Source organism: Magnolia sinica, chromosome 10, assembly GCF_029962835.1.
Source record: "Magnolia sinica isolate HGM2019 chromosome 10, MsV1, whole genome shotgun sequence".
NCBI lineage: Eukaryota > Viridiplantae > Streptophyta > Magnoliopsida > Magnoliales > Magnoliaceae > Magnolia > Magnolia sinica.
In genome coordinates, this window is record NC_080582.1 from 25,773,655 (window position 1) to 25,796,684 (window position 23,030).

Below are 23,030 nucleotides of genomic sequence, written 5' to 3' on the forward strand. Positions count from 1 at the left end.
CAAATGGGCCACATATCTGGGCCTCGAATACATCATATGGGCCACGCTACACAGGCCTAACAATACAACAGGTGGGCCTTGCACACGGGCCAAAATACATCATGATGGGCCTCATGGATGGGCCGCACCAATGGGCTTTATGTATATCAAATAGGGTCCACCCTTGTGTATTTTTGAGATCCAACCTATTCATAAGTTAACATGGAGATAAATGAAACAAATATCAGCTTAATTGGAAACTATTGTGGCCCTTAGAAGTTCGAATGGCAGATGACACTGTCCACTATTTAAATGGTGGGATCCACTTGAACTTTGGATTTGACTCACTCATTTTCCCATGCCATAAAATAATCTCACAAGTGGTTGGACGGTATGAATACACTATGTACATCATGGTAGGCCCCACCGTCTAAACAGTGGATGGTGTAGAAATACATACATCAATGTGGGGCCTGCGGCTTGCTGCTGTACGTGCAGTTGGCCGCACTTAAAAAGGTAGAGGTGGGTCCCATGTAGGGCCCACCATCATGTATATATTATATAATATAATATATACTATATATAATATAATATATATATATATATACACACACACACACACACATCAACGTGTATACCACACGTGGGGTGGGTCCCACCCTCATGTATATATTTAATATATATATATATATATATATATATATATATATATATATATATATTATATCTAACGTCCAGTCCGTTCAGGGCCTGGACAGATACATGTTTCAGGGGGTATCCCCACACGTGGGATGGGTCCCACTGTCCTTGGACGGTGGATGCACCACATGCGTGAGGTGTGGCCCATCTAATGGATGGACAGTGTGAATGGGTCCCACGGACCCTGCTGAAGTTCAATGGTAGGGCAGCTGCCTAGCTATGTTGCACGTTGTAGCTCCAAATGAAACAGAGGTGGGTCCCACGTAATGGGCTACCCCCTCATATGTATTATTATCATTTATTATTATTATTATTTTTATTTGATGCAGCAGGCGAGTACACCTCACTGCCAGTTTACACTTCACCGTTAGCCACCTCTCAGTTCATACTTCACTGATAGCCACACCCTTCATCAGTTACATCCAGCGTCCCTGGACGGACAGTGTGGATGTACACCTCATCAAGGTGGGTCCCACATGGCCCACCTATTTTGGATCAGCCTGATATTTGTGTTTCTCCGTAGCCAGGCCGACCCAAAAATCAAGCAGCGTGGCTGTTGGATGGTGGGTAGCAAGGTGGTATAATCCCACTGGATGGACGGTCTAGATATTACATGCATCATTAGGTGGGCCACTCATCATAACAGAAAAGGAAAGAGAGAGAGAGAGAGAAGCACCCACTTCAAGATCTTTCCCTTTAACTTCTACCCTTATGCTCTAATGCCCTTATGAAGCTTCCTCAACGGTGGGGTGGAGATGATGCTATAAAGACTGGATTGGTGAGGATCCAAGGTGAAAGAGGGGTAGATTTTTGGGATGGGTTGAACCTCCATGGCTCTTGTAATGGGGAATGAGGAAGAAAGAGGGAGGGAGAGAGAGATAAGAGAGAGAGAGAGAAAAAAAAAAGTTATGGCTTGACATGATAATGTAAGGCCATCATAAATGTCTAGGTAAGGGAAGGTGTTGACTTAAGAAGAGAAGCTATTATTACTTGTGTAAGGACATGACATCACCCTCCTAGGGAATGGTGCCATATGGGTAGGTAGGTCCTGAAATATGCGGTCCATAGCCATTATAATGTGCGGGCCACAACTTATGATCTAAGCGTCGCATTGATGCACGAGACGCGGTGACGACGCGGTCTTAATGGTACAAGATTTGAGTCAAGCCGACTCAGATTTACAAGATGCGACTCAGGGTCATGCGCAAATACCGATTGCAGGTCGAGGGTTGCCGAAATTCGACCGAGAGGACCGCGAAAGCTTACGGAACAGTACGGCGTACGATACGGGCCTCACAGGTTTGATAACAAACAAACATCACTGTTAGGCCTACTATGGTTTCAAATCATTATCCCCACTGTTTACCATGGTATGATCCACTTGATCTTTTGATATGCTTCAATTTGGGGCTCAACCCCTTAAATTAGAAGGAAAAACAGATGGACGGCGTGGATATACTACATAGTATATCCACGCCATCCCGGGATATACTGAAAATGGGTTTTTCTTGTCTTTCTTAGGGCCTGTTTGGCCAGACCGATCCCACGGTATTAGGAGGGATGGGATCGCGATATTCCGGGATATGCATGACGAGCCAAACATACCCGGTGAACTTGTCCCGGGATATAAGCAATCCCGTGGATCTTAAAACAATCCACTAACATCACCATCATTACCTTAAAATTGATCTCATCCCTTGGTTGGAGGGATTGGAAGGTAAAATCCTGAGATATGCCGGGCGTGCCAAACAGACCCAGTGAACTTGTCCCGTGATATAGCAATCCCATGGATCTTTTTCCAATCCACTAACACCACCATCATTACCTTAAAATCTATCCCATCCCTCCTAATCCCATGGGATTCGCCCGGCCAAATAGGCCCTTACTGGAACGGAGTGAAGAAAGGGGTTGAAAACGACAGTAAAATCACCAGTGAAAGCAACGCAGTGGAAAGGAGTGAAAGAAACGGGACTGAAAGCAACACAATGGAGAGGAAGGGTACTTTCATCCTCAAATTCGCTATCCATACCAGCAGGTCTAAGTTCGCAAGTTAAGTTTGTATTGCTCCATAAAACTGCTGGATAACAGGTGGGGTCCACCGTCGTAAATTTCTCTATGTATTTAACTCTTTACTTTAGTTTTTAGTGCACTAAAATTAAAGATAGTTACACAGTGGACTTGGAGAAAATTTTAATGGCAGGCATTCAATGGCCACTGTTTCTTGTTACGTGGTTCATCTAAAATCGGAACCTACTTTACTTTTAGGACCGTGCCATAAAATAATCTGGAAAAACAGATGAACGGCGTGGATATACCATGCGTATATGGAGGTGGATGCTACCGCCAGGGTCCTACCTACATATATCGCTGGTTCCGATGGAAGCCAAGTCGCACCGTGGACGGCGGGGATAAAACCTATGCATCACGGCGGCAGGATGCAATCGGCTCTCAAAAGTAGTTTGTAAAAGTGATGCTACGATTCAGTACACCCGAAATCACGAAGGGCAGAAATCCTGACCCTCCATTCGCGGCATTAGTGCCCCCAGTCAACACGGACAAGTTCACGCTCCGGCATTTCCAAACCATTACTGAATATATTGGCGGGCATTAATCGAGCACGTCATATTTCAAGATTTTACACTTGCACACACGCAGCACGAAATATACTAGACTATGATAATCATACTTTTCACTTTTGAAATGTACGGTTTATATTTTATGGAAGTGGATTGACTGGTGTAGCACACACCATCAACCTGGCTGACGAGTGCTGACGCTCCTCGAGCTTCGAGTTGTACGAACGGTTGAAGAGGAGAAATTGATTGGCTACTCCCCTGCCATCAGCCCGGTGGCTGATGGTCGGTGCTCTGTGGGCCCCACCATGATGTATGTGTTTCATCCATTCCGTTCATCCATTTTTACAGATCATTTTAGGGCTTGTGCCCAAAAATGATAGTGATATAAATCTCAGGTGGACCACACCACAGGAAAAAGTAGTGATAAGATATCCACATTAAAACTCGCCTAAGGCCCACTGTACTGTTTATTTGACATCCAATCTGTGGATTAGGTCATACATACCCAGATGAAGGGAAAAAACAAATATCAGCTTGATCCAAAATTTTTATGGCCCCACAAAAGTTTTTAATGGTTGATTTCATTCAACACTATTTCCTGTAATGTGGACCACTTAAGGTTGGGATATACTTCATTTTTGGTCTCATACCATGATCTATAAAAATAGATGGATAGCATGGATGAAACACATACATCATGGTGGGGCCCATAGAGCACCGACCATCTTGGCTGGTGTCTGGGGGAGTAGCCAATCCGATTCCGATGAAAGGAGATCAAAGATACATTGCCCTACAATAATGTATTTTTCATATCCACACCGTTCATCCATTTGGAGATATCATTTTAGAGCATAATCCTAAAAATAGTCATATCCAAAGCTCAAGTGGACCACACCACAAATATAAGGGGTACAATGGTTCTCACCGTTAGAACATTCGTAGGCCCACCATAACGTTAATTTCCCAATAATCTGTTAATTACGTCGCACCCACTCTAACGTTAATTTCCCAACAATATGTTAATTACGTCACAGACCTGTACGAAGATTAAAAAACAAATATCATATTCATCCAAAACTCATGTGACCCTCGAAAGGGTTTCAATGGTAGATGTTTAATCTCCTTTTTTCAGTGTGGTCTACTTGATCTTTAAATGTCTTATTTTTAGCTAAATTCTTAGGACGAGCTCCCAAGTGAACGGACGGTTTGGATATAACACATACCTCGTTATGGGACCCATAGAAGTTTGTGACGTCGACACATCAGCCAATCCGGTTCCATATTTCATTTGTTAAACCATCAGTTTGGAGGACACAAGTAGACGATTGGGAACACCCATGTACAAAGCTTAACTGGCAGACAGTGGAGATACCTCGTTTCAACATGGAGTGTGTGTACTGACATGAGCCTGTACTACCAAGCTAACCAAAGAAGCATAAAAAGAAAAAAAAAAAAGTAGACGATTGGGATAGAGTGTGTACGGTGTTTTAAAAAATCTGTGGTACATCGTCATCTATAAAGCCCTTCAGATGGAAGGTCCAGATTAATCAACTTAACGACATGATTGAGTGGCAACGAACCATTACTGGTTTGTCGCGTGACGGGTCAAGTTGACATCTATACGTACAAAGTCATCTCAGCTGAACTCAAAGAGGGAGGCTTTATCTGAATTTCTTTCCTGCGGGGGAAAAAAAGTGAAGTAAGGATGGTCGTTGTTGAGTCCGTTATCAAGCTCCTTCTCCAAAAGCTCGCTGACTCGCTAATTCAAGAAGCCATTTTTCTAGGTGGGGTTCGTGATCAAGTAGAATGGCTTAACACAGAGTTTACTCGAATGCGATGCTTCTTGAAAGATGCAGATGCCAAGCAGGAAGGAGATGAAAGAGTGAAGAACTGGGTACGGGAGGTGACAGATGTTGCATACGATGCCGAGGACGCGATCGACACCTTTGTCTTCAAGGTAGCAACCTTGCGGCGAAGTGGTTTTGGGGGTCGCATTAGAAGGTACGCTTTCATCTTCAATGAGTTGATAGCTCGCCATGAGGTGGGATCGGAGATAGAACGGATAAAGAATAAAATCCGAGCGATCTCTGAAAGCAGGTCAACTTACGGAATTGAAAACATAGGCCAGGGAGCAGGTACAACCTCCACCAGTCTATGCCTTCAAGACTGGAGGTTCACTTCTCCTCTTGCTCAAGAAACAGATTTTGTTGGGTTTGACAAGGACTTAAAAGCATTGGTCGTGAGGTTGACGAAGGGAGAGCTGCGACGTTGTGTTGTTTCTGTAGTCGGAATGGGTGGTCTCGGTAAGACCACTCTTACCAAGAAAGTCTATAACACTGAAAGTGTTAAGAAACATTTTGATTCTTATTCATGGATTTCTGTCTCACAAGGGTATACTGCTAGAGATCTTTTGCAGGTGATTGTAAGATGCTGGGCAGTGCTCTCTGACCGAATGGTGGAAACAATGACCATTGCTGAGGTGAGGAATAAGATATCTGAGTATCTGAAAGACAAGAAATACTTGGTTGTATTGGATGATATATGGACAAAAGAAGCTTGGGATGCTTTGAAGGATGCATTTCCGGAAATGAACAATGGAAGCAGGGTCGTGCTCACCACACGAAACCGAGACGTAGCTTTATATGCAGATGCACGAAGCCAGCCCTATGAACTGCGGTTCTTAAAAGAAGAAGAAAGCTGGGAATTATTCTGCAAGAAAACATCCCCAGGACGAGAAATCTGTTGCACTCAGGATTTGGAGCGGCTGCAAAGAGAGATTGTGGCAAAATGCCATGGTTTACCTCTTGCGATTGTAGTCATCGGAGGGCTCTTGTGTTCAGGGTCAAATATTGCATATCAGACCCAGTTGTTACCTGGATTTACAAACATAGTAATGTTTAACGGCCTGATTTAATCATGTTTGTGATGCAGGGTGTATTCACGAGCTTGAACTGGGAAAGGGTGTTTAAAGCTGGGATTTAACGCTCTGATGACACCAAGGCAGGGGACGGACCCCAGGGGACCAAGATCATCGAATTTACACACCGGAGATCCGTGAAAATCGAGAAACTGAAGTTCAAGTGGCCCAAAATTGGTTCATAATGAAAGATCACAAGGTTCCCACTATCCGTTCAGGTCGAAACGTCATACATGCCCTGAGGGCCATAAATTAACCGTACAATTCGAATTTCATCCGTTCGATCCCTGTCGAAGTGACCCAACGGACAGATCAGCCCATAAACCATTACTTTTGGGCCCACCTGCTATTTGGATATTCTTAAAAATTGGTCTCAACGGGTTAAATGAGTTGACAATATGAATGGACGGAGCGGATTTCTTACATACATCAAGTGGGACCCACATGTATACTGAGTGTACATAAGGTGCACGTGCACCAGCCGTGCACCCGTACAGACAAAGTCGGTCAGCTCACGCTGACCGACTGCGTCTTCTCCAAATCCGAAAAACGCAACAGCGTTCTCACTGTCGTCCGCCGGTCCTTCTCAGTGGGGCCCACTCGACACCTGGTGTAATGATCTGAACCGTCCATTGTATCAAGAGGGTGGGCGTGAACATCGCCTAGGCGGCGTAATCTCAGAAGATAAAGAAGATTGGATTTCAGCTGTTAAAACGGATGATTAACGGTGGAACGAAAGAATCAGTGGGCCACACGGAATTCAATATGAAACCAGACAATTCCTACTTGTTTTTCGCCAGCATTTCAGTAGACGGAGTGGATCTTATTGAAAACATCACTACGGACACCTCCAACCATCACAGCGCACGGGTACGCGACCTCTGTTTCGCAACAGAGGTTGCGGTCCCCTCTTGTGGGCCTCCATCAGGGCCCATTGGCTTAATCAGGGCCGTCCATTAGGAGCCTAAGGGCCCTACAGTTCAAGCCTAGGTGTCCTTTTCTCTCCATGCGTGCGAGAATGCGTTAATCGTGATCAACAAAAGGATGAACGATGGAATGAATTCTTCCCTGAGCTGAATCGACAAACAGCCAAAACCGGTTGCCTACCCGAAAAATCTAAGGAGAAGTTGATGAATGGAGTGGATCGCCTGTCTGAGCTCTAGAATGGGCCCCAAAGAATTTCATCATAAGCAATGGTTTCCTGCTACAACAGGGAGTGCGTAAAGAGCTTCTTACGCACTCCCAGCCACCGTCTTCTTGGAAGTTATAAAAAGGGAGAGAGCTGACGGCTCAGGGGGCATCGAAGGGAAGAAAGGAGAAAGGGGCAGGGATCTAAGGCTGGGTTGCTGCTGCACGTCTGGAAGCTCGTCTTTAGTGGAGGATTGAAGAAAAAGAGGAACGGTTTTGGGGCTGGGTGGAGACGCCAAGAGAGAAAGAGACAGGGAGTAGAGTTTGTTTTTCTTCATTGTTTTCTTCTTCTTTCTTTTTCTCTATTTTATTATGAGATCTAGCCCATTAATGTGTGGCTAAACCCCTTAGCTAGGGCTAAGGGGTGAAGCTTGTAGCCTGATGGGAGAGATGTTGCTGGTGCCCTTTGATTAGATTGAAGAGATTTTTTTGATTTAATTTTATGGGAATATTTTTTAGTTTTTAATGGCATGTTGTGACTGAAATTACAATGGGCTTGCAATGGCTTTGAGTATTCCTCTTCTCTTATTTTGATTATAATGTCAGGAAACCCTGATGTTCACCATCGTCTCCTGGGCATGGTTGGATGTTGGTACCCTTCCTAACCTTCATAATCATGTTGATTGATTGGTAATTAGATTTATTCTGTTGTTTGCTTTGTCTCCTGGGCATGGTTTGGTGATGGAATCCATTCTAATTCATACACCTTTCATCTCTTGAAACCTATATCAATGGCAGTTCAGTAAATTTCCATAATTTGTGATCCTGGCATACGATCTCCCTGATCTCTACAAGTGGATCCTCTGAATCCCTAGTTCCCTTTCTCTGAATTCCTTAAAGTCTTAGATAATTATTCCACAATTATTTCCTAAATTATATCACTTCTTAGTCTAGTTCTATTTCTACTTGATTTTAGATAACGTACAGGTATCAGTCCCTGTGGATTCGACCTCGGTCTTACCGAGTTTATTACTACATCACAACCCTATACTTGGGGAGTGAACAAGTTTTTGGCGCCGTTGCCGGGGACTGATAGTTACGATTTTCTGAAATTAATTAGTTTTAGAATTAGGATAAGATTAGGATTTTATTAACTTTAGTTTTAGATTTTTATTTCTATTTGATTTTTAGAACTAACTTGTTTCCTGTTTTGTAGGATCCTGACATAAAATCTCTAAATTGGTAATTCTTTCCTAAATTCTCTACTTTTTCTTTTTATAAAATTAGGGTTTAGATTTTAGAAACTTTCTAATTCTAGTATCCTCTGTTCTGTAGGAAATAGTTTATTTTTAGAAATTTAGGTTATTTAGAAATTGACTTTCTATTTTGGTTCTATTAACTTTCTAATTCTAACACTTTTTGAATCTAATTCTGTTTCTTAATTTATTTTTAGGATTTTTGTTTAGAAACTAACCTTCCTTTTTTTTTTTAGGCCCTTAAGATAGAAATCTCTATTTTGGTACACTCCTTCCCTACTCTCTATTTTTCAATTTTTCTTGTAGTAATTTACTTTTTAGTCTAGGCTTTCCTAGTTTCTTTTAGAAATTAATTTACTGTTATTTTTCTTTTAAAGTATCGTTTCTCTCCTTTATAGAATCTAACTTATTTTTGTTTTATTTTGCAGGTCCTTAACTTAGGAGCTTCAATTTGGTAATTCCTTTCCAATTCTCCCTCTCTTTCGTTTTAGATTTTCTTTTTTTTCCTTCTTTAGGATTAGGCTTTGAATTTGATTGAGGGCTGCGAGTGTTTCATGCCCAAGTGGGCCCGTGACAACACTCGACGTCTCTTGACCGAAGGAGGATTAGTTGAGGGGTTGACTATCCATCGCAGGATTAGACACCGCTCGAAATCCCCTGAGTTAAGTGAAGTTATGGCTGAAGACCAACCTCCTCTACTCCCACCCAGGGTGGAGGATACCCAAGATGAGAATGAGGTGCAACAGGCACCCCCGCCTCGTACTTTACGAGATTTTCTACAACCGGCGGGAGTGAGTATGCCCTCATGCATGATTTTTCCTGAAAACACAGGACAAATGGACATCAAGCCAGGAGTTATCCAACTCCTTCCCAAATTCCATGGACTTGAATCTGAAAGTCCATATTTACATTTGAAAGAGTTCGATGAGATAATAGCTACATTATGTTTTCCTAATGTATCTGAGGATACAATTAGGCTGAAACTCTTTCCTTTTTCCTTAAAAGAGAAAGCTAAGACGTGGTTACATTCACTGCGTCCTAGATCCATTGGCACATGGAACGACATGCAGAGGGAATTCATAAAAAATTCTTCCCACATCATAAAGCGATTACCCTCGGAAAAGCAATCATGAACTTTGCCCAAAGGAAGATGAAACATTCTTTCAATGTTGGGAAAGGTTCAAAGATTTGGTCGATTCATGCCCACAACACGGATTTGAAACGTGGCGCATTACAAATTTTTCTATGATGGTGACATCTTCCATGCGCCAAATGGTCGAGACAATGTGTAATGGAGAGTTCATTAATAAAGATATCGACGAGGTATGGGACTACCTCGATAGTTTGGCTGAAAAAACACAATCTTGGGACTATTACCCAAAGTCGAACACCACGTCTAGGCCAACTCAATTAAAGGAAAAAGGTGGATTATATCTCTTGAAAGAAGAGGATGATCTCAAGTGTAAAGTGACTACGCTCATAAGGAAAGTTGAGGCCATGGAAGGAAAGAAGGATAAGGTCAATGAAATTGTTTGCGGCATCTGTGATTGCAACATTCACACAACTGAAAACTGTCCTACAATACCTGCCTTTCGAGGAGTGTTGAATGAACAAGCCAATGCCATAAATAATTATCAAAGACCTTTTACTGGACCTAACTCTAACACATACAATCCTGGCTGGAAAAACCATCCAAACTTCAGTTGGAGAAATGGACAAACGGCGACTCCTCCAGGTTTCTTCAATCAAAATCCAAATCAAGTGAAACCTCAAGAGGAACCGGTTCAAAATCCCATACAAGAGCTGGCTCAGGCAATGCGGGGAATCACAGATTTTATGCAAAAGATAGATTCTCGTATGACGGTTATAGAAAAGGGGATGCTTCCTGCACAACCTATCCCCAATCCTAAACCGCAGTACGAGAATAATGATCCCAGCTCTTCAAATCAGATGGGGCATGCTAAATCCATCACCACTCTTAGGAGTGGGAAGATCATTGATAAAACTCTTCCGGTTAGGCCCGAAAAGCCTCAAGAACCAGAAGAGGACAACAATGATGGATCCACTGATGCCCCACAAAAAGTGGAACCGGAACTTCTAGAGAAGCCAGTTGCTCCATTACCCCCACGGTTGGTATCACCAAAACCTCTCTCTAACTCTCAGGATATCCTAGAGGTGTTGAAACAGGTGAAAGTCAACATTCCTCTACTTGATGTCGTTAAACAAATACCTTCATATGCCAAATTCCTAAAAGACTTATGCACGACCAAGCGACGGAAATTTATTCAAAAGAAAATCTTCTTGACTGAGAAAGTGAGTGCCATCCTGAAGCAAGACGTGCCGCAGAAATTCAAGGATCCCGGTAGCCCAACCATATCATGTGTAATCGGGAACCATCGAATTGATCACGCACTTCTTGACTTAGGAGCGAGCGTCAATCTGATTCCCTACTCGGTATACAAACAGTTAGGTTTGGGTGAATTAAAACCCACCCTAACCACACTACAACTTGCTGATCGCTCTGTTCGTGTACCAAGAGGGATAATTGAGGATGTGTTGGTCCAAGTTGATAGATTTTACTACCCTGTAGATTTTATCATCCTGGACACCGAACCCATCAATAACATGAGCACTCAGATTCCCGTCATTCTTGGTCGCCCATTCCTTGCCACGTCAAATGCAATTATCAATTGTAGGAATGGTATCATGACTATGTCTTTTGGAAATTTGACATTGGAGTCAAACATTTTTTTCAATAACGGCAGCAACTCAGAGGATGATGATGATTTCCACGACATTAACATGATTGACTCTTTCGTGGAAGATACGACACCTCTGACCTTATCCTCCGACCATCTAGAGACGTGCCTGGCCCACTCCCATGATTTTGATGATGACATGATTAGGGAGACGTGCGCCTTGCTTGATACTGCACCGGTACTTGAAGTTAACCGATGGAGGCCACAATTTGAAGAATTACCACAAACTGATGTAGTGCCTCTACCGTCTAACCTCAAGCCGCCGAAGCTTGACCTAAAACCTTTGCCCTCTGATTTGAAATATGCATATTTGGGTCAAGATGAGACATACCCGGTGGTGATCTCTGCCCACCTGGAGAAAGAACAGGAGAGTATGCTTATATCTACTCTCATTGAGCATAAAGGAGCCCTAGGATGGACGATAGCGGACCTCAAAGGAATCGATCCCTCGATTTGTACTCACCACATATATCTTGAGGATAATGCAAAAACCGCTCGGCAACCACAACGTAGACTAAATCCAAATATGAAGGAAGTGGTTAAGGCCGAGGTTCTTAAGCTATTGGATGTGGGTATTATATACCCTATATCTGATAGTCAATGGGTGAGTCCAACTCAAGTGGTCCCTAAGAAGTCCGGAATCACCATCGTAGCCAATGCTAATAATGAACTCGTGCCAACTAGAGTCACTACTGGTTGGAGAATGTGCATTGACTACAGGAAGTTGAATACCGTCACGAGGAAAGACCACTTTCCTTTACCATTCATTGATCAGATCCTGGAAAGGTTAGCTGGTCATTCCTATTATAGTTTCCTTGACGGGTATTCGGGCTACAACCAGATAGAGATAGCCCCTGAAGACCAGGAAAAGACCACATTTACATGTCCCTACGGCACCTTTGCCTATCGAAGGATGCCATTCGGACTATGTAATGCCCCTGCCACCTTTCAGCGATGTATGCTTAGTATTTTTTCTGACATGGTGGGGCAATATCTAGAGGTCTTCATGGACGACTTCTCTGTTTATGGTCCATCTTTCAGCAAGTGCTTGGAAAGTCTTAAATGTGTGCTGAAAAGATGTGAAGAAAAGAACTTGGTACTTAATTGGGAGAAGTGCCATTTCATGGTTCAGAAGGGAATTGTCCTTGGGCATATCATCTCGTCCAAAGGAATCGAGGTAGATAAGGCAAAAATCGATCTTATCTCTAACCTACCTCCACCCAAGAACATCAGAGACGTGCGATCCTTCTTAGGCCACGCAGGATTTTACAGGAGATTCATAAAGGACTTTAGTCTTCTCTCTCGCCCTTTATGTAATCTTCTTCAAAAGGATGCTCCGTACGAGTGGGTGAGCAATGCCAGGAAGCGTTCACCAAGCTTAAAGGCACGTTAACCACTTGCACCTATCATGCGGCCACCCGAATTGGAGCCTCCCTTTTGAACTTATGTGCGATGCTTGATTATGCTCTTGGGGCGGTCTAGGCCGGAGAAAAGACAAGAAGCCCTACGTCATTCACTACGCAAGTAGGACTCTAAATCCTGCCCAAGTGAACTACTCGACTACGGAAAAGGAACTCTTAGCCGTAGTGTTCGCCTTGGACAAATTTAGGTCCTACCTGATCGGATCCAAGATCATTATCTATACAGATCATGCGGCACTGAAATATCTTCTTTCTAAGAATGATTCTAAGCCCCGCCTGATACGATGGATCCTTCTACTCTAAGAATTTGATTTGGAAATTAAAGATAAAAAGGGAGTAGAAAACGTTGTGGCCGATCACCTTTCTCGCCTTAATACCTCTGATTCCCCTGAGGCGACCCATATCAATAACATATTCCCTGATGAACAATTGTTCAGAGTCTCCCATTCACCTTGGTTCGCTGATATTGCTAATTATCTTACTACAGGTTCCATACCGACACAGTGGACTGCGCAAGATAAGAAGAAATTTTTCACCAAGGTATGTAACTTTTTCTGGGACGATCCATATTTATTTAAATATTGCCCAGACCAAATTCTAAAGAGATGTGTACCAGACGATGAGCATCGAAGTGTCATCTCCTTCTGTCACTCAGGCTGTGGTGGTCACTTTTCCGCTAAAAAGACCACGGCCAAGATTCTGCGGTGTGGCTTTTCTTGGCCCACTATGTTTAGGGACACTCATGAGTTTTGCAAAGCTTGTGAGCGTTGTCGAAATTGGGAGCATTGTCCGTCGAAATATGATGCCTTTGAATCCCATTCTTATCATTGAAGCATTTGATTCTTTGGGGCATCGATTTCATGGGACCATTCCCCCAATCGTTTGGAAATCAGTATATTTTGCTCGCTGTGGATTATGTCACTAAATGGGTCGAAGTGATTCGTGTCGAAAGAATGACCATCGCACGGTCATTAAATTCCTGAAAGAGAACATCCTTTCTCGATTCGGGACGCCTCGAGCCATCATTAGTGATGGGGGCTCACACTTTTGTAATAGACCATTCGAGAGCTTAATGAAGAAATACGGTATCTCTCATAAGGTGAGCACCCCATACCATCCGCAGACAAGTGGACAAGCTGAGATTTCCAATAGGGAGATTAAACACATTTTGGAGAAAACGGTTAACCCAGATCGTAAGGATTGGTCAATCCGATTGACCGATGCCTTATGGGCATACCGTACTGCATTTAAAACTCCTATTGGAATGTCTCCCTTTAGACTTGTCTATGGGAAGGCTTGTCACTTGCCTGTGGAGCTGGAACATAAAGCGTACTGGGCGATCAAAAATCTTAATTTCAATCTGGACAACGCTGGCTCGCTACGCAAACTTCAATTAAATGAACTTGAAGAAATCCGGAATGATGCGTACGATAATTCGAGAATTTACAAGGACAAGATGAAAGCATTTCATGACCAACACATTTTGCGAAAATCATTCACGCCTGGTCAGAAGGTCCTTTTGTATAATTCTCGATTACATCTCTTTCCGGGTAAGCTTCGATCTCGTTGGACCGGCCCTTACATTGTTGTTACTGCTTATCCTCATGGGGCCGTCGAGATAAGAGATCCCGACAATGGCAAGGAGTTTAAAGTAAATGGACATCGTTTAAAGCCATTTGTCGAGAAATTTGATTCAGAGGACATGTCCATGCCTCTGACTGATCCTGTTTACCAGGACTGATCTCCTAGTCTGATGGAGGTATAGGTAGGTTTATCGCTTTCATAGGATTATGGTAGTTGCTTTTGTCTGGCTGAAGACGGTAAACTTAGCGCTCCTGGGAGGTAACCCAGCTTTTCAACTTTTCTCATTCATTAGTTCAATGTTTGTAGGTAACATTACTGCAAACCCTCACGAGACTACAACTCGTCCACTAGGGGTAACCTAGGGGTTTAAAGGCTTGTTGTATACGCTAAATGCAATCGAGAGTACTTGCGAAAGTGGTATAGGTAGGATTTTATTTTTGTTAGTTTTGTGTTACTTTCTCTCTCGTGCTGACTGGATTCTATGCTGCGATCTCTTGGAAAGTCTCTCATTCCTTCGTCCAGGTACTATCTTCCCATCACTCCTCTTATATTTCTGTTGTCTCATGTGTATTGCATGTTTATTTCATTTACATTGAGGACAATGTAGATTTTTTGGTTGGGGGTGGGAGATTAGGTTTCCTAATCAGTGTTTTCTTGGTCTTGAGCAAACGTTGTGAAATTTTTTTTATTTTTCAGGATTTCTAATGAAGTCGAAGTGATTTTGACAGGCCATCTAGGGCATTTAGAATTTCAAGATGCGTGATGTTGGTACTTCATGACTCTTGGATTCAATCATCTATTAAATTTCACAACTAAGTTTGAATTGTTAAATCCAGTATTAGAATTGTAAACATTGATTGAGTCATGAATTCCCAGGACACATCTCGCTTGCATATTAAGGTTTCAGTTCGATATTAAAGGACTAACTTGGTAATCACTAAACATGAAAGAAACCCACTTGAATCGAATGGATTGGGCGAACAGTCTTTACCATAGGTTTGCTCCCTATACGTGAGGATTCGATTCCCCATGAATGATATGTGAAAAAGTTGGGTGTACAGTCTTTACCTTAGGTTTGCTCCCTGTAGGTGAGGATCTGATCCCTCTTCTTAACATTAATTCTAATGAGAAAATCAAAAAAAAAAAAAAAATAAAAAAAATTAAAGAATAAAAAGATAAGGTGTAAGCCAAGTTGGGTTATCGTGATTTCTCTTCTTTGTTACCAATGATATTCTTAAATATCAAGGTAAATCTTAATGTTGGCAAGTCGAGATTGGACTATACATCCATGGAATTCAATATTTAGAATTATACTAATTGATGGACTAATATTTTGAACTTGATTATGAAGTTTACCGTGAGCTTGATTTCAGGAAAAAGTAATGCCAACATTCATGAATCTTAGAATTCGAGTATCTGAACTATTTTTCATAAATCTCTTGAGTTTGTAGAAATTATCCTGTAATTCTCAATTTATTTTTCGCATACTTTGCTCGGGACTAGCAAAATGCTGGTTGGGGGTTGTGTTCAGGGTCAAATATTGCATATCAGACCCAGTTGTTACCTGGATTTACAAACATAGTAATGTTTAACGGCCTGATTTAATCATGTTTGTGATGCAGGGTGTATTCACGAGCTTGAACTGGGAAAGGGTGTTTAAAGCTGGGATTTAACGCTCTGATGACACCAAGGCAGGGGACGGACCCCAGGGGACCAAGATCATCGAATTTACACACCGGAGATCCGTGAAAATCGAGAAACTGAAGTTCAAGTGGCCCAAAATTGGTTCATAATGAAAGATCACAAGGTTCCCACTATCCGTTCAGGTCGAAACGTCATACATGCCCTGAGGGCCATAAATTAACCGTACAATTCGAATTTCATCCGTTCGATCCCTGTCGAAGTGACCCAACGGACAGATCAGCCCATAAACCATTACTTTTGGGCCCACCTGCTATTTGGATATTCTTAAAAATTGGTCTCAACGGGTTAAATGAGTTGACAATATGAATGGACGGAGCGGATTTCTTACATACATCAAGTGGGACCCACATGTATACTGAGTGTACATAAGGTGCACGTGCACCAGCCGTGCACCCGTACAGCCAAAGTCGGTCAGCTCACGCTGACCGACTGCGTCTTCTCCAAATCCGAAAAACGCAACAGCGTTCTCACTGTCGTCCGCCGGTCCTTCTCAGTGGGGCCCACTCGACACCTGGTGTAATGATCTGAACCGTCCATTGTATCAAGAGGGTGGGCGTGAACATCGCCTAGGCGGCGTAATCTCAGAAGATAAAGAAGATTGGATTTCAGCTGTTAAAACGGATGGTTAACGGTGGAACGAAAGAATCAGTGGGCCACACGGAATTCAATATGAAACCAGACAATTCCTACTTGTTTTTCGCCAGCATTTCAGTAGACGGAGTGGATCTTATTGAAAACATCACTACGGACACCTCCAACCATCACAGCGCACGGGTACGCGACCTCTGTTTCGCAACAGAGGTTGCGGTCCCCTCTTGTGGGCCTCCATCAGGGCCCATTGGCTTAATCAGGGCCGTCCATTAGGAGCCTAAGGGCCCTACAGTTCAAGCCTAGGTGTCCTTTTCTCTCCATGCGTGCGAGAATGCGTTAATCGTGATCAACAAAAGGATGAACGATGGAATGAATTCTTCCCTGAGCTGCATCGACAAACAGCCAAAACCGGTTGCCTACCCGAAAAATCTAAGGAGAAGTTGATGAATGGAGTGGATCGCCTGTCTGAGCTCTAGAATGGGCCCCGAAGAATTTCATCATAAGCAATGGTTTCCTGCTACAACAGGGAGTGCGTAAAGAGCTTCTTACGCACTCCCAGCCACCGTCTTCTTGGAAGTTATAAAAAGGGAGAGAGCTGACGGCTCAGGGGGCATCGAAGGGAAGAAAGGAGAAAGGGGCAGGGATCTAAGGCTGGGTTGCTGCTGCACGTCTGGAAGCTCGTCTTTAGTGGAGGATTGAAGAAAAAGAGGAACGGTTTTGGGGCTGGGTGGAGACGCCAAGAGAGAAAGAGACAGGGAGTAGAGTTTGTTTTTCTTCATTGTTTTCTTCTTCTTTCTTTTTCTCTATTTTATTATGAGATCTAGCCCATTAATGTGTGGCTAAACCCCTTAGCTAGGGCTAAGGGGTGAAGCTTGTAGCCTGATGGGAGAGATGTTGCTGGTGCCCTTTGATTAGATTGAAGAGATTTTTTTGATTTAATTTTATGGGAATATTTTTTAGTTTTTAATGGCATGTTGTGACTGAAATTACAATGGGCTTGCAATGGCTTTGAGTATTCCTCTTCTCTTATTTTGATTATAATGTCAGGAAACCCTGATGTTCACCATCGTCTCCTGGGCATGGTTGGATGTTGGTACCCTTCCTAACCTTCATAATCATGTTGATTGATTGGTAATTAGATTTATTCTGTTGTTTGCTTTGTCTCCTGGGCATGGTTTGGTGATGGAATCCATTCTAATTCATACACCTTTCATCTCTTGAAACCTATATCAATGGCAGTTCAGTAAATTTCCATAATTTGTGATACTGGCATAAGATCTCCCTGATCTCTACAAGTGGATCCTCTGAATCCCTAGTTTCCTTCCTCTGAATTCCTTAAAGTCTTAGATAATTATTCCACAATTATTTCCTAAATTATATCACTTCTTAGTCTAGTTCTATTTCTACTTGATTTTAGATAACGTACAGGTATCAGTCCCTGTGGATTCGACCTCGGTCTTACCGAGTTTATTACTACATCACAACCCTATACTTGGGGAGTGAACAAGTTTTTGGCGCCGTTGCCGGGGACTGATAGTTACGATTTTCTGAAATTAATTAGTTTTAGAATTAGGATAAGATTAGGATTTTATTAACTTTAGTTTTAGATTTTTATTTCTATTTGATTTTTAGAACTAACTTGTTTCCTGTTTTGTAGGATCCTGACATAAAATCTCTAAATTGGTAATTCTTTCCTAAATTCTCTACTTTTTCTTTTTATAAAATTAGGGTTTAGATTTTAGAAACTTTCTAATTCTAGTATCCTCTGTTCTGTAGGAAATAGTTTATTTTTAGAAATTTAGGTTATTTAGAAATTGACTTTCTATTTTGGTTCTATTAACTTTCTAATTCTAACACTTTTTGAATCTAATTCTGTTTCTTAATTTATTTTTAGGATTTTTGTTTAGAAACTAACCTTCCTATTTTGTAGGCCTTTAAGATAGAAATCTCTATTTTGGTACACTCCTTCCCTACTCTCTATTTTTCAATTTTTCTTGTAGTAATTTACTTTTTAGTCTAGGCTTTCCTAGTTTCTTTTAGAAATTAATTTACTGTTATTTTTCTTTTAAAGTATCGTTTCTCTCCTTTATAGAATCTAACTTATTTTTGTTTTATTTTGCAGGTCCTTAACTTAGGAGCTTCAATTTGGTAATTCCTTTCCAATTCTCCCTCTCTTTCGTTTTAGATTTTCTTTTTTTTCCTTCTTTAGGATTAGGCTTTGAATTTGATTGAGGGCTGCGAGTGTTTCATGCCCAAGTGGGCCCGTGACAACACTCGACGTCTCTTGACCGAAGGAGGATTAGTTGAGGGGTTGACTATCCATCGCAGGATTAGACACCGCTCGAAATCCCCTGAGTTAAGTGAAGTTATGGCTGAAGACCAACCTCCTCTACTCCCACCCAGGGTGGAGGATACCCAAGATGAGAATGAGGTGCAACAGGCACCCCCGCCTCGTACTTTACGAGATTTTCTACAACCGGCGGGAGTGAGTATGCCCTCATGCATGATTTTTCCTGAAAACACAGGACAAATGGACATCAAGCCAGGAGTTATCCAACTCCTTCCCAAATTCCATGGACTTGAATCTGAAAGTCCATATTTACATTTGAAAGAGTTCGATGAGATAATAGCTACATTATGTTTTCCTAATGTATCTGAGGATACAATTAGGCTGAAACTCTTTCCTTTTTCCTTAAAAGAGAAAGCTAAGACGTGGTTACATTCACTGCGTCCTAGATCCATTGGCACATGGAACGATATACAGAGGGAATTCATAAAAAAATTCTTCCCACATCATAAAACGATTACCCTCAGAAAAGCAATCATGAACTTTGCCCAAAAGGAAGATGAAACATTCTTTCAATGTTGGGAAAGGTTCAAAGATTTGGTCAGTTCATGCCCACAACACGGATTTGAAACGTGGCGCATTACAAATTTTTTCTATGATGGACTGACATCTTCCATGCGCCAAATGGTCGAGACAATGTGTAATGGAGAGTTCATTAATAAAGATATCGACGAGGTATGGGACTACCTCGATAGTTTGGCTGAAAATACACAATCTTGGGACTATTACCCAAAGTCGAACACCACGTCTAGGCCAACTCAATTAAAGGAGAAAGGTGGATTATATCTCTTGAAAGAAGAGGATGATCTCAAGTGTAAAGTGACTACGCTCATAAGGAAAGTTGAGGCCATGGAAGGAAAGAAGGATAAGGTCAATGAAATTGTTTGCGGCATCTGTGATTGCAACATTCACACAACTGAAAACTGTCCTACAATACCTGCCTTTCGAGGAGTGTTGAATGAACAAGCCAATGCCGTAAATAATTATCAAAGACCTTTTACTGGACCTAACTCTAACACATACAATCCTGGCTGGAAAAATCATCCAAACTTTAGTTGGAGGAATGGACAAACGGCTGCTACTCCAGGTTTCTTCAATCAAAATCCAAATCAAGTGAAACCTCAAGAGGAACCGGTTCAAAATCCCATACAAGAGCTGGCTCAGGCAATGCGGGGAATCACAGATTTTATGCAAAAGATAGATTCTCGTATGACGGTTATAGAAAAGGGGATGCTTCCTGCACAACCTCTCCCCAATCCTAAACCGCAGTACGAGATTAATGATCCCAGCTCTTCAAATCAGATGGGGCATGCTAAATCCATCACCACTCTTAGGAGTGGGAAGATCATTGATAAAACTCTTCCGGTTAGGCCCGAAAAGCCTCAAGAACCAGAAGAGGACAACAATGATGGATCCACTGATGCCCCACAAAAAGTGGAACCGGAACTTCTAGAGAAGCCAGTTGCTCCATTCCCCCAACGGTTGGTTTCACCAAAACCTCTCTCTAACTCTCAGGATATCCTAGAGGTGTTGAAACAGGTGAAAGTCAACATTCCTCTACTTGATGTCGTTAAACAAATACCTTCATATGCCAAATTCCTAAAAGACTTATGCACGACCAAGCGACGGAAATTTATTCAAAAGAAAATCTTCTTGACTGAGAAAGTGAGTGCCATCCTGAAGCAAGACGTGCCGCAGAAATTCAAGGATCCCGGTAGCCCAACCATATCATGTGTAATCGGGAACCATCGAATTGATCACGCACTTCTTGACTTAGGAGCGAGCGTCAATCTGATTCCCTACTCGGTATACAGACAATTAGGTTTTGGGGAATTAAAACTCACCCTAACCACACTACAACTTGTCGATCGCTCTGTTCGTGTACCAAGAGGGATAATTGAGGATGTGTTGGTCCAAGTTGATAGATTTTACTATCCTATAGATTTTATCATCCTGGACACTGAACCCATCAATAACATGAGCACTCAGATTCCCGTCATTCTTGGTCGCCTATTCCTTGCCACGTCAAATGCAATTATCAATTGTAGGAATGGTATCATGACTATGTCTTTTGGAAATTTGACATTGGAGTTAAACATTTTTTCAATAACGGCAGCAACTCAGAGGATGATGATGATTTCCACGACATTAACATGATTGACTCTTTCGTGGAAGATACGACACCTCTGACCTTATCCTCCGACCATCTAGAGACGTGCCTGGCCCACTCCCATGATTTTGATGATGACATGATTAGGGAGACGTGCGCCTTGCTTGATACTGCACCGGTACTTGAAGTTAACCGATGGAGGCCACAATTTGAAGAATTACCACAAACTGATGTAGTGCCTCTACCGTCTAACCTCAAGCCGCCGAAGCTTGACCTAAAACCTTTGCCCTCTGATTTGAAATATGCATATTTGGGTCAAGATGAGACATACCCGGTGGTGATCTCTGCCCACCTGGAGAAAGAACAGGAGAGTATGCTTATATCTACTCTCATTGAGCATAAAGGAGCCCTGGGATGGACGATAGCGGACCTCAAGGGAATCGATCCCTCGATTTGTACTCACCGCATATATCTTGAGGATAATGCAAAAACCGCTCGGCAACCACAACGTAGACTAAATCCAAATATGAAGGAAGTGGTTAAGGCCGAGGTTCTTAAGCTATTGGATGTGGGTATTATATACCCTATATCTGATAGTCAATGGGTGAGTCCAACTCAAGTGGTCCCTAAGAAGTCTGGAATCACCATCGTAGCCAATGCTAATAATGAACTCGTGCCAACTAGAGTCACTACTGGTTGGAGAATGTGCATTGACTACAGGAAGTTGAATACCGTCACGAGGAAAGACCACTTTCCTTTACCATTCATTGATCAGATCCTGGAAAGGTTAGCTGGTCATTCCTATTACAGTTTCCTTGACGGGTATTCGGGCTACAACCAGATAGAGATAGCCCCTGAAGACCAGGAAAAGACCACATTTACATGTCCCTACGGCACCTTTGCCTATCGAAGGATGCCATTCGGACTATGTAATGCCCCTGCCACCTTTCAGCGATGTATGCTTAGTATTTTTTCTGACATGGTGGGGCAATATCTAGAGGTCTTCATGGACGATTTCTCTGTTTACGGTCCATCTTTCAGCAAGTGCTTGGAAAGTCTTAAATGTGTGCTGAAAAGATGTGAAGAAAAGAACTTAGTACTTAATTGGGAGAAGTGCCATTTCATGGTTCAGAAGGGAATTGTCCTTGGGCATATCATCTCGTCCAAGGGAATCGAGGTAGATAAGGCAAAAATCGATCTTATCTCTAACCTACCTCCACCCAAGAACATCAGAGACGTGCGATCCTTCTTAGGACACGCAGGATTTTACAGGAGATTCATAAAGGACTTTAGTCTTCTCTCTCGCCCTTTATGTAATCTTCTTCAAAAGGATGCTCCGTACGAGTGGACTGAGCAATGCCAGGAAGCTTTCACCAAGCTTAAAGGCACGTTAACCACTGCACCTATCATGCAGCCACCCGACTGGAGCCTTCCTTTTGAGCTTATGTGCGACGCTTCTGATTATGCTCTTGGGGCGGTCCTAGGCCAGAGAAAAGACAAGAAGCCCTACGTCATTCACTACGCAAGTAGGACTCTAAATCCTGCCCAAGTGAACTACTCGACTACGGAAAAGGAACTCTTAGCCGTAGTGTTCGCCTTGGACAAATTTAGGTCCTACCTGATCGGATCCAAGATCATTATCTATACAGATCATGCGGCACTGAAATATCTTCTTTCTAAGAATGATTCTAAGCCCCGCTTGATACGATGGATCCTTCTACTCCAAGAATTTGATTTGGAAATTAAAGATAAAAAGGGAGTAGAGAACGTAGTGGCTGATCACCTTTCTCGCCTTAATACCTCGATTCCCTTGAGGCGACCCATATCAATGACATGTTCCCGATGAACAATTTTGAGTCTCCCATTCACCTTGGTTTCTGATATTGCTAATTATCTTGCTACAGTGCCATACCAACACAGTGGATCGCAAGATAAGAAGAAATTTTTCACCGAGGTGCG

General features: G+C 42.4%; 1 protein-coding gene and 2 non-coding genes across 4 annotated transcripts in view; 1 reads left to right on the forward strand and 2 right to left on the reverse strand.

Moving 5' to 3' along the window:
• The first annotated feature begins 4,764 nt into the window (after positions 1 to 4,764).
• LOC131258202 (putative disease resistance protein At1g50180) overlaps positions 4,765 to 23,030 on the forward strand; it is a 28,740-nt gene continuing 10,474 nt past the window's right edge. For both annotated transcript variants that reach the window (XM_058259339.1, XM_058259338.1), the window contains exon 1: positions 4,765 to 6,081. In XM_058259339.1, the coding sequence (XP_058115322.1) occupies positions 4,960 to 6,081 (1,122 nt within the window). In that variant the 5' untranslated portion in view covers positions 4,765 to 4,959. The remainder of the gene's footprint in view (positions 6,082 to 23,030) is intronic.
• On the reverse strand, positions 9,667 to 9,772 carry LOC131217789 (small nucleolar RNA R71). Its single transcript, XR_009157379.1, has one exon. It is a non-coding gene; the product is annotated as a small nucleolar RNA R71 (small nucleolar RNA).
• LOC131217710 (small nucleolar RNA R71) lies at positions 19,421 to 19,527 on the reverse strand. Its single transcript, XR_009157302.1, has one exon. It is a non-coding gene; the product is annotated as a small nucleolar RNA R71 (small nucleolar RNA).